General features: G+C 42.6%; 1 protein-coding gene across 1 annotated transcript in view; it reads left to right on the top strand.

The window, feature by feature from the left end:
* PLEKHO2 (pleckstrin homology domain containing O2) overlaps nucleotides 1-13,921 on the top strand; it is an 87,258-nt gene extending 73,337 nt beyond the window's left edge. The window contains exons 3-6 of the mRNA XM_073618351.1: nucleotides 399-515; nucleotides 3,471-3,575; nucleotides 7,322-7,423; nucleotides 12,620-13,921. Coding sequence (XP_073474452.1) covers nucleotides 399-515; nucleotides 3,471-3,575; nucleotides 7,322-7,423; nucleotides 12,620-13,858 — 1,563 coding nt within the window. The 3' untranslated portion in view covers nucleotides 13,859-13,921. The remainder of the gene's footprint in view (nucleotides 1-398; nucleotides 516-3,470; nucleotides 3,576-7,321; nucleotides 7,424-12,619) is intronic.
* Nucleotides 13,922-14,665: the final 744 nt, after the last annotated feature.

The raw sequence follows: 14,665 nt of genomic DNA, 5'->3' as shown, positions 1-14,665 counted from the left end.
ATTATCCTAGTTTGCCGCCATTCCACGAACGTGCGCAATTTTAAAGAGTGACATGTTAGGTATCTATTTACCTGGCGTAACATCATCTTTCACATTATACAAAAAAATTGGGCTAACTTTACTGTTTTTTTTTTAATTAATTAAAGTGTATATCCTTCCAAAAGAAATTGTGTTTGAAAGACGTCTGCGCAAATACAGTGTGACATAAAATATTGACAATGACCGCCATTTTATTCTCTAGGGTCTTTTGCAGGGAAAAAAAAAGGATATAATGTTTGGGGATTCTAAGTCATTTTCTAGCAAAAAGTACTAATTTTTTTTACTTTTAAACAACAAATGTCAGAAAAAGGCCCGGTCTTAAAGTGGTTAACGTCTCTTGAATTTTTCTGTTTCCATAGGAGGACCAGAAGTGTTTGGAGACATTTGAGCTTGCCAGCTTTGAGCGATGTCAGGACCAAAAAAGCCTCCTAAAACGCAAAAGGCATTTCTCATTGATTCCGCCCGCGGGCACGAAGGTAATAAATATTCAGAAAGTGAACTTTACGACAAAAATAAACTAAATAACACTTAGGGCCTGACGTTTCATTATGTTTCTTTACACCTAGTTTATATTCTTTGTGAAATCTATACAATATAAATGTTACTGTTCATTAGTCAAAAATGTTTTTAAATGCAGTACAAATGCATAAGCAAAAAAAAAAAAAAAAGTATCTCTGAGTGAACCTTGTGTATACCCTTGTAGTGCTTTCATAAGTACAGTGGGGGAAAATAATTATTTGATGCCCTGCAGATTTTATAGGTTTGCCCACTTACAAAGAAATGAAGGGTCTATCATTTTTATCATAGGTGTGTTTTAAATGATAGAGACAGAATATCAACCAAAAATCCAGAAAAAACACATAATACAAATGTTATAAATTGAGTTGCAGTTCAGTGAGTAAAATTAAGTATTTGATCCCCAAGCAAAACATGACTTATTACTTGGTGGAGAAACCCTTGTTGGTAATCACAGAGGTCAGACGTTTCTTGTAGTTAGTTACCAGGTTTGCACACATCTCAGGAGGGATTTTTGGTCCACTCTTCTTTACAGATCTTCTCTAAATCCTTAAGGTTTCTTGGTTGTCACTTGGCAACTCAAAGTTCTAGCTCCCTCAATACATTTTCTATAGAATTAAGGTCTAGAGAATGGCTAGGCCACTCCATGACCTTAATGTGCTTCTTCTTGAGACACTCCTTTGTTGCCTTCGCGGTATGTTTTGGGTCATTGTCATGCTGGAAGACCCATCCATGACCCATTTTCAGTGTTCTGGCTGAGGGAAGAAGATTCCCATCCAAGATTTTTCAATACATGGCCCCATCCATTGGCCCCTCAATGCAGCAAAGTTGGTCTGTACCTTTACCAGAAAAACAGCCCCAAAGCATCAATCATGTTTCCACCTCCGTGCTTGACTGTAGGGATGGTGTTCTTAGGGTCATAGTCAGCATTTTTCTTTCTCCAAACCCGGTGAGTCCCCCTCCTCATGAAGGCACATATACAGGCCTGTCTGAAGTTTGCCAATGAACATCTAAATGATTCAGAGAAGGATTGGGAGAAAGTGTTGTGGTCAGATGAGACCAAAATTGAGCCCTTTGGCATTAACTCGACTAACTCTGTTTGGAGGAAGAAAACATTTGTATCATGTGTGTTTTTTCTGGATTTTTTGGCTGATATTCTGTCTCTATAATTTAAAATACACCTATGATAAAAATTAAAGACCCTTCATTTCTTTGTAAGTAGAAAAACTTCCAAAAATCTGCAGGGGGTCAAATAATTATTTTCCCCACTGTAGTCCCACGAAGTGTATATATTAATAATAATGAAAATAATGGAAAGTAATCCTCTTCGTGTTCCACCACCTTGTGCAAATAACTTCTACCATGCAGTGTGAGGTTTCCTTCACCAGATGTGCCCTCACCTTAGGGTCAGTGACGACTGGTATGGTCTATCTGCGCCTCTGACCCACACCAAGGGGATTCACTTGTGACATCAGCAAGCCCCTCCCCTACGTGTTACGTCACAGGGCCATGTGGCTTTTTCAAGGGGATGTGAAAGACCCTCTACTTATATTTATCCTCTGGATATACAGTGCCTTAAAAAAGTATTCATACCCTTTGATATTTTCCTCATTTTGTCATGTTACATCCAAAAATGGAAATGTATTTTATTGGAATGTGATAGACCAACACAAAATGGCACATAATTGTGAAGTGGAAGAAAAATGATAAATGGTTTTCAACATTTTTTATTAATAAATATGTGAAACTTTTGGCGTGCATTTTTATTCAGCCCCCTTTACTATGATACCCCTAACTAGAATCTAGTGGTACCAATTGCCTTCAGAAGTCACCTAATTAGTAAATAGAGTCCACCTGAGTGTAATTTAGTCTCAGTATAAATACAGCTGTTCTGTGGGCTTGTTAGAGAATTCACTTGTGCCACTCACACTTTTCACATATTTATTTGTAAAAAATGTTGAAAACCATTTATCATTTTCCTTCCACTTCACAATTATGTGCCACTTTCTGTTGGTCTATTACATAAAATCCCAATAAAATACATTTACGTTTTTGGTTGTAACATGACAAAATGTGGAAAATTTCAAGGGGTATGAATACTTTTTCAAGGCACTGTACAATGAATTAATTGTACAATGTAAATGAATTAAATGTTCAAGTGACATTGCCAGGAAGTATTTCCATTAGGATCTTTGTATCTGCTCGCATACAGTTCCAGTAAGCCTAATGAAGGAAGTGGATTAATACTGTTATAGTAAAGTGTGACTGATAACGTCATACAGGATAAAGTCTACAAACAAGGCCCATTGCCAGCAGTGGACGGGGAAAGTCTGATGTGGAGCAATCACAAGCAGCGCAGCTTTTTTGGGAAGCGTGTCGCAAGAATTCAGTATGACAATGTTTGTAATCAACTTCTTCCTCTCATCTGCATTCAGTTATTGCACATTTCATCTTCTGATGAATGAACACACTCATTAAAGTGGTTCTAAAGGTTGAATGATTTTTACCTTAATGCATTAAAATAAAAATCTATTTAGTACAGCTCCCCCCATTATACTGATCCGAGTCCGATCACGATCCAGAGATGTGCACAAGAGCAGCATCTCTCTCGGCTCTCTCCTTTCTCATTGGCTCAGAGGCAGCAGCTGGAGACATTGGTTGTCAATTACAGCCAAAGGGGATGGAGCGAGGGAAGCCGAGCTGGGCTCTGTGTGCCAGCTCAGGAGCGAGCAACCTGCTATGGTGGGTACTCCACAAGGGGGAGGAGCCTGGGGCGCCGGCGGGGGACCCGAGAAGAGAAGGATCGGGGCTGCTCTGTGCAGAACTATTGCATAGAGCAGGTAAGTATGACATGTTTGTTATTAAAAAAAAAAAAAAACAGGGTTTACAATCACTTTAATGTTAATATGTCCTAGGTGCAAGAGGTCAAATTTATAGCCAGAAATGCAGAGGAACGAGACGCATGGATCCAAGCCTTGAACGATGGCATAAACCGGGGGAAAAACAAGGTCCTTGATGAGGTATGGGCAGTTCATACTGGTCTGTTGGGTAAAGAACAGGGATGAGCAGGGGCAGACTGACCATTCGGGCACTCGGGCACCGCCCGAGGGCCCCATGCCGCTAAGGGGCCCCATCAGGGTTGCCAGCCTCAATAAAACCAGGGACAGTATGTAAAAATCTGTGTTTTTTAAAAAAATCCCAAGATTATGGCTGCCCCGCCTCTCCAGCACCTTATCAGTGTGTGTATGTGTATTCTGTGTGTGTATACTGTGTGTGTATTGTGTGTCTGTGTGTGTATACTGTATGTGTGTGTGTATACTTTGTAGCCCCATAATCTATTGCCTGGGGGCCCCATAATCTCCTATTGCCCGAGGGCCCCATAATCTCCTATTGCCTGGGGGCCCCATAATCTTCTCCTATTGCCCGGTGGCCCTATAATCTCCTATTGCCTGGGGGCCCCATGAGTTGTCAGTCCGCCCCTGGGTATGAGCCCTACTGCCCTGAGTTCAGCTCAAGCACTGTTAAGGAAGTTTGTATGCTAAACCTAATCCCCATTAAAGTCAATGGGAGTCAAATCAGTTAAATTAAAAAACCTGTTTTCTTGGCTAATAAGCAAGGAGGTGTCAAAAAATAGAATGGGGGGGGGGTCCTGTTTTGAGAAACACATACCAGTGCAAAAAAAAAAAAAAATCCAATCAGCATCAGGTGCATTTATTTTTTTTTTTAAACATTAAAAACGTAAATACCGTAGTTCAAATTAAAAAATAATAAATAAATAAATGTATGATTATTATACAGGATTTAAATAGCGTTGACAGTTTACACAGCTATAAATAAATAATAATTACAAATAATAAAATACAAATTATTGAAAACAATGCAATAAAAAAAAAAATTACAAAAAGTTAAAGTAGAAATAAAAATGAGATATTAAAAATGATCAATTCCTTTAAATAACATGCCTGGGGTGTCCTAATTTTGCCTGTGAAGGGGGTGTCAAAAATAGAATGGGGGGTGTGCTGTTTTGAGGAACACATACCAGTGCTAAAGAAAACAATGTAAATTCTAAACAGGGTAAGGTGCAGTGATTTTTTTAAACCCTAACAATTCAAATAACAAAAGAAAAAAAGAATATAAATAAATATAGAAATATAGAAATATAAATATATATATATATATATATATATATATATATATATATATATATATATATATATATATATATATATTAAAATAATTAATAATACTAAAATAAATAAAAGTATAAAAATGAAACCTTAAAAGTTCCCAATACCTTTAAATAGCATGCCTGTGGGTGTCTGGATCCTGCCTGTGAAGGGGCATGTATATGCGTTGAACAGAAACTGCTGCGGCAGCACTGACATTTACAAATGAAAAAAAGTGTTTAAAAATTGCTGGCAATCACATTTCATTATTGACTTCTTTAATAAAATAAATAAATAATGATCTCTTTCACACTGGCAGGAGTGTCCACCGCCCTCTGAAAAGCAATCTGCTGTGAATCACTTTTCAGAGGGTGGTAGGGTTTGTTAGCAGAAGGGGCCCAAAGGGTGGCGCTCAAGAGCTGAAATTTCAAATACCTCGTAGTACGTCACTACGTTAGTGTTTGTTGCACGACAATTGTGTACCGTTAGTATGCAAGACAAGATCCTGGCACACGGCCTTTTGACAAAAAATCAGACGCTCGGTTGGCCAACAATCGTACCGTGTGTACGAGGCTTTAGACCCCATACACAATATTAGATTTTCTGCAGATTTTTGTCTTCAGATTTACCAAAGTAAAGTTGGAGGAATAGTCTCCCATCATTGGTATCAGTGGGAGAAATAGTGCCCCATTATTGGTGTCAGAAAGACCCCTTTCACACTGGGGGCGTTTTTCAGGCGCTTTAGCGCTAAAAACAGCGCCTGAAAAAAGCCTCATCTGCAATCCCAATGTGAAAGCCCGAGGGCTTTTACACTGGGGCGATGCGCTGGCAGGACTTCAAAATAAGTCCTGCAAGCAGTCTCTTTAAAGGCGCTTTAGGAGAGGTGTATACATCGCTCCTAAAGCGCCCCTGCCCATTGAAATCAATGGGCAGCGCCTCGGCAGCGGCGCTTTGTGGGCACTTTTAACCCTTTATTCAGCCACTAGCAGGGGTTAAAAGCGCCCCACTAGTGTCTGAAAAGCGACTTTAAAACAACAGTAGAATGACTAGTTTTAGCCGTACTTTACCGCCAACGCCCCCGCGCTTTCAGTGTGAAAGGGCTCTTAGAGGAATAATTCCCCATCACTGGTATCAGTGGGAGGAATAGTTCCTCATCATTGGTTTTAGTGGGAGGAATAGTGCCCATCATTGGTATCAGTGGTAGGAATAGTGTCCCATCATTGGTATCAGTGGGAGGAATAGTGCCCCATCATTGGTATCAGTGGGAGGAATAGTGCCCCATCATTGGTATCAGTGGGAGGAATAGTGCCCCATCATTGGTATCAGTGGTAGGAATAGTGTCCCATCATTGGCAACAGTGGGAGGAATAGTGCCCCATCATTGGTATCAGGGGGAGGAATAGTGTCCCATGATTGGTATCAGTGGGAAGAATGGTGCCCCATCATTGGTATCAGGGGGAGGATTAGTGCCCCATCATTGGTATCAGTGGGAGGAATAGTGCCCCATCATTGGTATCAGGGGGAGGATTAGTGCCCCATCATTGGTATCAGGGGGAGGAATAGTGCCCCATCATTGGTATCAGGGGGAGGAATAGTGCCCCGTCATTGGTATCAGGGGGAGGAATAGTGTCCCATCATTGGTATCAGTGGGAGGAATAGTGTCCCGTCATTGGTATCAGTGGGAGGAATAGTGCCCCATCATTAGTATCAGTGGGAGGAATAATGTCCCATCATTGGTATCAGGGGAGGAATAGTGTCCCATCATTGGTATCAGTGGGAGGAATAGTGCCCCATCATTGATATCAGGGGGAGGAATAGTGTCCCATGATTGGTATCAGTGGGAAGAATAGTGCCCCATCATTGGTATCAGGGGGAGGATTAGTGCCCCATCATTGGTATCAGGGGGAGGAATAGTGCCCCATCATTGGTATCAGGGGGGAGGAATAGTGCCCCATCATTGGTATCAGTGGAAGGAATAGTGTCCCATCATTGGTATCAGTGGGAGGAATAGTGCCCCATCATTGGTATCAGTGGAAGGAATAGTGTCCCATCATTGGTATCAGTGGGAGGAATAGTGCCCCATCATTGGTATCAGGGGGAGGAATAGTGCCTCATTGTCGGTGTCAGTGGCAGGAACTATGCCCCACTGTTGCTGACAGTGGAAGGATTAATGTTTGTAGACCTCTGATGTAGACAAATATGATAGTCCAAAGACATGCTGGTACCATTAGAAGTATTGGAGATTAATCCCATCAGCCAAGTGGCTGTAGACCATTAAGGAATTGCCTTTATACAGTAGCTCACTACTCTAGCCTGGACCAATCATTGGTGGTAATAGTGGTGTGTTGCCTTTGATAGTTGAGGTAAAAAAGAAGCATGGTAGTAAGGTATTGCACTATTCTCATAATCTCATAAGAGACTTGTAGCTATTTGAAGATTTGTATAGGATCCAAATGGTCCATGTCTGAAGAGTCTATGGAGTAAATGATTATAGTTACAGCAGTATAGAAAGTAGTGAAGTAGTGGTTTAGCTGGTCAAGATGGTGGACAACATTAACATGACCTAATGAGGACCTGTATTTTTTTTTTTTTGTTGGGTAGGTGAAGGTAGACGCTTCAATCTCTTTGGAACATGTGACCCGGGACAGAGTTAAAGTTGGAGCAGCGAAGAGAAGACCCCCAACCAGGATCCACCTCAAAGAGGTATGTGATAGAGCTCAAATTTAGACTGAAAGATGCCTGAATCCATGTAGCCACATCTTTCGTGGCAGTCACTTTGTCATACTGTCAGACATAAACCATTAACCTCAAGAGTCCAGGTAAAAGCCCTAAGGCCAGATCCAGGCAAGCATGGAGATCTCACCCAGGGAAGCATGGAGATAATATATTGCTTAGTAGTGTTGGTAGCAAAGGGTGCCACCACCCCACACTATCAATACCAATAAGCAGGGGTGTACCTACAGGGGTCACAATTTTGACCTGGCCCCATGCTGCAAGGGGCCCATGTGGCCGCCCTGTACACCTGGATATGAGGAGCAGGGTGGGACGGCTGCATATAGAGGAACCAATCGCTCCATTTTCCTCCTGCAGCCACTGAATGCGAGATTGGTTCCTCTAGTTGCAGAGGCTCCACCGCCCCTCCTGTCCAGCTTCTTTCTGCAGCCCCCCGTGCTCTTTTCTGGCCCCCCCTGTGCTCCCTCCAGCTCTGCCAGGTTCCCCTCTCCCAACAGCTGCTGTGGGGGATCTGTCAGATCTGTCAAGATGGAGAGAGGAGACGGGCCGGTCACTGACTTTGTCCATTCATAACCGTGTTTACTATGTTATGCTGTGTCCTCAATCTCGTTTCTCTGTCTCAAAGGTGAAACATCAGGGGTCTGTTTAGACCCCTAATATTTCAGCAAAGCCCCCCAACGAGGCGCCTAAAAAATTTGTAAAAAATAGTAAAAAATAAAATTGTAAAAAAATAAAAAATAATGGTAAAAAAAAAAAAAAATTAAAAAAATAAAATAACAAAAATAAAAAAGTACCAATGGCGGAACTACCGGGGTCGCAAAAGTTGCACTTGCGACCTTTGCGACCCCAGTAGCTCTGTCATTGGTACTTTTTTATTTTTGTTATTTTATTTTTTTAATTATTTTTTCCCTCCAAGCCCAGTGGCGGAACATCAGGGCAAAGGTTGCACTTGCGACCGGGCCCTGGCGTTCCACCACTGGGCTCAGAGGGAAGGGTCCTTGCTAGGGGGGCTCTTCTTGCTCTGGGGCCCAGTAGGTTCTAGTTACAGCACTGACGCTAAGTAATGCATTATCTCCAGGAATTAATGCTTCAAATATTTAGAGGTTTCCAATGTGAAGGCTGCATTCAACGGCAAGATGCCTATTGGTATGCCAAATAAATGACCCTGGCTGAGGATGCCATGGCTATGACAGCTGTTCTTAGACTACTGGTTTACAGTTTAACAGACATGTCATTTATTGCCAAGTTAACTTTCTAAAGGAAAAGCAGAAGCTAAGACTGTGAAAGAGTGCTGTTAGCATGCAAATAATGCCTGATGAGGACCCTCTATAACTTATGAGCCACTATTTCAGGAGTCTATTTATGAAAGGTTTGCTGTGTAAATGTCTGAACATTTGCACAGCTGTCACAGATAATCCTCATAAGGTGTCTAATGTGATTATTTTCTTTATAGCCCCATCTAGTGGCCATCATTTAATATTTCCCTGATTGAGGTATTTCAGGAAAATACTACATTATGGCCAATAGATGGAGCTGACAACAAATCATAAATAAACTTATTAGAAACAGTGCAGGGATTATTCTTGACAGCCGTGTGAATGCTCAGAAAGCTCGGACATTTGCATAGCAAATGTAAAAACAAAGTAGAACCCACAGGGGTTGACTTACTAAAACTGGAGAGTGCAAAATATGGTGCAGCTCTGCACATAAACCAATCAGCTTCCATTTTTTTTTTTCAAAGCTCAGTTAAACAAGCTGAAGTTAGAAGCTGATTGGCTACCATGCAGAGCTGCACCAGATTTTGCACTCTTCTGTTTTAGTGAATCTCCCCCATAGTGTCCATAATTAACTGAATTGAATACAAATACATACCAAAAGTATGTGTATCTATCTGATATCAGCTTCCTGTACTCCTGGGCAAAAAAAGAAGCAAGTGAGAAGGAGAGTCAGCAAACTTAGCAAATCCTGCTCTATTGGTTTCCACAGTGCTGTCAGTGTTCCTTCCTAAACAGGAGGGGAGAATAGCAGGAGGACCTCATCAGGATGCTGCTGCTGTTTCACCCTTTAAGGGTTCATGCAAACTGGGCTCAAAAAATGCCAGTTCTTTTATCAGAAGAAAAACGGTCATATCCACTTGCTTACTGGGCACCTAAACCCCCTCCTGCCCAGACCAATTTTCAGCTATTAGCGCTGTCACTATTTGAAGGACAATTGCGTGTCATACAACACTGTACCCAAATTTTTTTCCCCACAAATAGGGCTTTCTTTTGGTGGTATTTGATCACCTCTGGGTTTTTTATTTTTTGTTAAAAAAATTAAAAAAGACAGAAATTTTTTAAGAAAAATACAAAACCGTTTTATATTTTGTTAATAAATTTTGCAATTTTTTTTCCTTCATTGATGTACGCTGATGAGGCTGCACTGATGGGCACTGATAGGCTGCACTGATGGGCACCCATAGGCTGCATTGATAGGCACTGATGGGCACTGATGAGGTGGCGCTGGTGGGCACTGATAGGTGCCATTGCTGGGCACTGAGAGGTGGCACTGATGGGTGGCACTGAAGGGCATTAATAGGTGGCACTGATAGCTGGCACTGATGGGTGGCAGTGATGTGCACTGATAGGTGACACTGATAGGCAGCACTGCTAGGTGGCACTGATGAGGCACTGATTGGCATCACTAGTGGGCATTGATAGGTGGCACTCATGGGCATTAATAGGTGGCAATGATTGCTGGCACTTATGTACTGGTGGGCACTGATTCATGACACTGTGGGCACTGATTCGTGGCACTGGCAGGTGGCACTGGCAGGCGGTACTGGTGGGCACATATGGGGCAGCTTCTCCTCTTCGGGACCGATGTCCCTTCAACAGAAGCCGGTGATCGGATTTTTTTTCTCCTCACGCTGTCAGCGTGAGAAGAAAATAAAAAACGATTACCGATCTTCTGTTTACATCATGTGATCAGCTGTCATTGGCTGACAGCTGATCACGTGGTAAGGGGCCGGGATCGACCCCTTACTGCGATCTGTGATCACCCGAGTCTCATTGACTCAGTGATCACAGTGTGCGCCGTGCGGGGAGCGTGCAAAGGGGAGGACGTCTATTGACGGCCTCCCGACAAAGCAGATCCGCACTGTAGCGCAGATCTGAAGGGGTTAAAAAGCGTTTAGAAACATTTGGCATTGTTTAACCTTTTTTTTTTTTTTTGCCAGAGAACTCTTCTCAAAAACGCATACCAGAAGGGTTTTTTTTTTCCTCTGCACCCTGAGCTAAAAAATATGCCTCTAGATGTCCTAATGTGCATGGCCCCCCATGGGATAACATTAGCTGCTTCTACAGGCAAAGCGCTAAACTCTTCTAGAAGAAGCGTTTTTTTAAGCTAGTGGGTTTGGACCCTAAATGTGTATTGCTTAACCCCATCAAACGGGTTGCCATGAGGGGTCCTCAGGGGTTCTGCGGCAACAGTCTGATCTGAGCGATCCCCTGTTAGCTCCTGTGTAGGGAGTAGGCAGAGAGCTCAGCCCCCACCCCCTCTAGTCAGCAAGTCCTTAGCAACCCATGACGTCATCGGTTGGTAGGACGCGGTCAGGCGGCCAGGTCAGCTTTTTGATTTGCCAGCAAGAGTACAGAAGAGGCAGAGAGCAAAGCCCACACCTCTCACCGCTCTTTGCTTCTCTGTACCCTTGCCAGCAAATTGTATAGCTTTGGTTGTTTGCCTGGAATTCATCATTCAATCTGCATTTAATTAAAAAAAGTTGATACATTTATTTTTACATAAAGAACTATTATAAGCAGATAATTCTGTGTTCATATTAGCAGTGGTGGCCCGTAATGCAGGGAGCATGGGTGCCTCTCCCCTATCCATGTGTCCGGCCCCCTAATTTACATGCGGGGCACCAGACGCATGGATTTCAATAGAGGTTTTTTTTTTTGAAGCACATGATTAGAGCCAGAGACTCTAATTGGCTTCAAAAAAGGGTGTGCTCGGGTGCAGAGCGATGTGCCCCGAGCCCACCCAGTTGTGTTACAATAGTGAATGAATATTCGCTATTGCCTTCCTGATTCTCCTCGCCAATCAGGAAACAGGTTCTGAGACCCTTCACCCAATTAGACTAAAGGAGAAGCGATCCTATTGGTTGCCTATGAGGAGGACAGAGGAGACGCATGTGAAAGCTGCCGTGATGCAGAGGAGGAAGAGACGCAGGGGAAGCTGAACAAAATGCTGCCCGTTAAATGAGGTGGCTTATGAGCACCTATAGAACACCAGCTCAGGGTTCCCCAGGGCACAGAGTCTAAGCCCCAGCCTGATTTTTTACCAGGGCCCTTGGTGGTGGGGATGGACTTGCAGCAGCTGGAACCAGGTTGTGGCCCCCTGGTACGCCCAGCTGACAATACGGAGACCACTCACCTATGCAGAGTACAGATGGCAGGGGACAGAAGAGGATCTGAGAAATGCGCCAAGGTCAGGACAGGCGGCAGGCAAGCCTGACACAAAATACAAGTAATGCAAAGCGAACCAGGAGCTCAGAGAAACTAGGAAGTTGCTCAGGCAAAGGGAGCTGCACTGGGCATGTCTTATATATGGAAGCAAACTGGAAGGCGGGCTAGGCAGTTATAGAAGGCAAAGGAATATAAACCCACAGAATAGCAGGCTACGCCCATAGGTGAACACAGAAGCCAAACAACACATGTGAATAGAATCAGAGGTCTAGCAGAGCTACTGCAGCAAAGAGGTAAGAAATTCACAGGCAGGAAACTACAGGCTAAACTTTGACAATGAAACCAGTTGTTTTTGTCATTTCTCCCTTGGGGAAATTACCCTTCACTTCCTGTCCCACAGCCAAAACAGGAAGTGAGAGGAAATCCCTCCAAAGTGGGGGAATCCCTGGTTGTCAGAAGGGTCACCAGAACTTGTGTATCCATTGGGAGATTGCCCCTCTATTTCTGGAAGTAGCAGGTGCTCTTACACTACTGCACCAATGAGCGAAGAATTAGATTTCCCAGCAAGGCGTATTAACATATACCCCCGTAAGTTGGTGGTGCTCATTATCACTTTCTAGTGAAGTAACCTGAGGATGTATGTGTAATTTCAGACATGTATGCAGTTGTTGACATTTTGTCTTCATAACTTCTAACAGATTTTTTTAACTATCTTATTCAGGTGGCAGAGGCAGCTACTGATGACTCTCTAAGGTTGGGTCTGGAATCGTTGGACACTGGAATACTAACAATAGTTCCACCAATGCCCAAGCCTAAGGAAGCAGAACCAGAACCTCAAAAAGAACCTGTAAAGATCCCTATGCCACCCACAAAACCAAATCCTCCCCCAACTTTGGAGACTACTATTCCTGACACAACAGACACCAAAGATCAAGCACCTCAAGCACCAGCCCCTCCTTCAAAAAAACTTAAAGAAGATGTTTATGCACGTGAGAAGCTAAAGTCTGAAAATGAACAGACAAGCATGGAAGAAAATTCAGCACTCAAGGTTCTTCAAAGTGAGAGCACAGAAAATGTAAATGAAGTGATGAGTTCTCCTCCCAAACCACCTCCGAAAATTCTTTCTGACAAGATGACGATTAAGTGGGTTGGTTCATCATCAGACTTGGAGGAGAAAGAGGACACTGTGTCAGATGAGAGAGGAAGCAAAGAGAACTTAGTTGACTTTGGGTCTGATGATCCGGAACACCCATCAATTCCACAGCAAGCAGAGTCATTAGAAGACTTACAAGCAGAGGAGTTAAGAAGTCGCTCGAATAGCCTTCAAGAAGAGCCTAACAGGTCGTCCCAATATCTGAATGACGATGACACAGATGACGGAGCTCTTCAGGGAACATCTGCAGAAGGTATATGTAACAGCATTGAGGATGAAGACAAAAACGAGATGGCGAAGAAAGATTCACCAACAAGTGACATCCAAGAACAGCATACTACACAACCAACTGATGAGAAGAAGTTCAGATACGTAAAACACAAAAAGAAAACTGGCCATGTGACAACACAAACACATCACATTAAGAGTAAAATGAAATCATCTTCCTTGGGAGACCTCTTATCTCCAACATCAGATAAGGACAGCACCATGCTACACCTAACTAAAGACCATTTTGATCAAGTGGAGATGAAGCTAGCCTGTGGAAAGGAGAGAACAAAGACTCTACTAAACCAGATCTTGAAGGGACAACTTGGAAACACTGCAGAAGGAAATGGGGTGGAGTGTAATCCAGAAACAATTCTAAATGATCTGATGACCCAACTTCAAGAAGCCTCTGAAGTTCTTCAAGAGATAAAGGACAAAGAGCCTAGAAATATCTCAAACTCATCAGATATAAGGACTGATAATCAGAAAGAAAAGCAGAAAGAACTGATGGCACTGCAAAGGAGAAGTGTTCCATTCTAGTAAATGTTTAGAAAGTGGAAGAACGTAAGGATAGAATAAAATGCAAACTGCTTTAGCACTTTACTCTTTAATTTCTGCTGGCACAGCTTGAGGACCAAACTAGCTAAAGTTCCTGTAAATCCAATATTTTTGCAGTAAAGAAATCTATTATGTTTTTTAATGTATATTATGAAAACTTCTGAAGGCTCTGAGGGACTAGACCACAAAAGCCAAGATAAAAAGAAACTTGAAATAAATAAATGTATATACTGTTAATAGAAAACCACCCTCAGGTCTGCTGGAGAAAATTGCTCAAAGAGCTAAGATGATGTGCAAAGTATAGTCACCATAACAAAACGATTTTAGTCTACTTGGGATAGGTCAGCAAAATCTGAAATCTGATTTGTTCCTGTGGGTTACTATATTTGAGCCTTATTTCAGAAGCTTGTTAGTGTATAAAGATTCCATGTTTATGTAAAAAAAACAATAAAGCCATTGGTAATCACAAAGCATAAAATTATTTATACCCATTTTTTTTTTTATTTGGATAGAGAGGAACTTTTTTAGAGTTTGTGTCCCATTGGGCAAATTTCCTCTCATTGAGGAAGGAAAAGAAGTTCCAGGATCTGCACAACACCCAGGCTCATCCTAGACTCCGCCCAGGCCACAAACCCAACATGTTTCGTCCCGCCCAATTCGCTTATTCATGGGGGCTTCGTTTCCCATTACTAAGCCCTGTGGGTGGGGCAAAACATGTCGGGGGTGTGGCCTGGACAGAGTCTATGCTGAGGCTGCCTCCACTCTTCAGATGAGGATTTTGCTTGGTGT

Source organism: Aquarana catesbeiana, linkage group LG03 (genome assembly GCF_042186555.1).
Source record: "Aquarana catesbeiana isolate 2022-GZ linkage group LG03, ASM4218655v1, whole genome shotgun sequence".
Lineage (NCBI taxonomy): Eukaryota > Metazoa > Chordata > Amphibia > Anura > Ranidae > Aquarana > Aquarana catesbeiana.
Note: the sequence above shows the minus strand (reverse complement) of the source record. Positions and strands in the feature narration are given on the sequence as shown.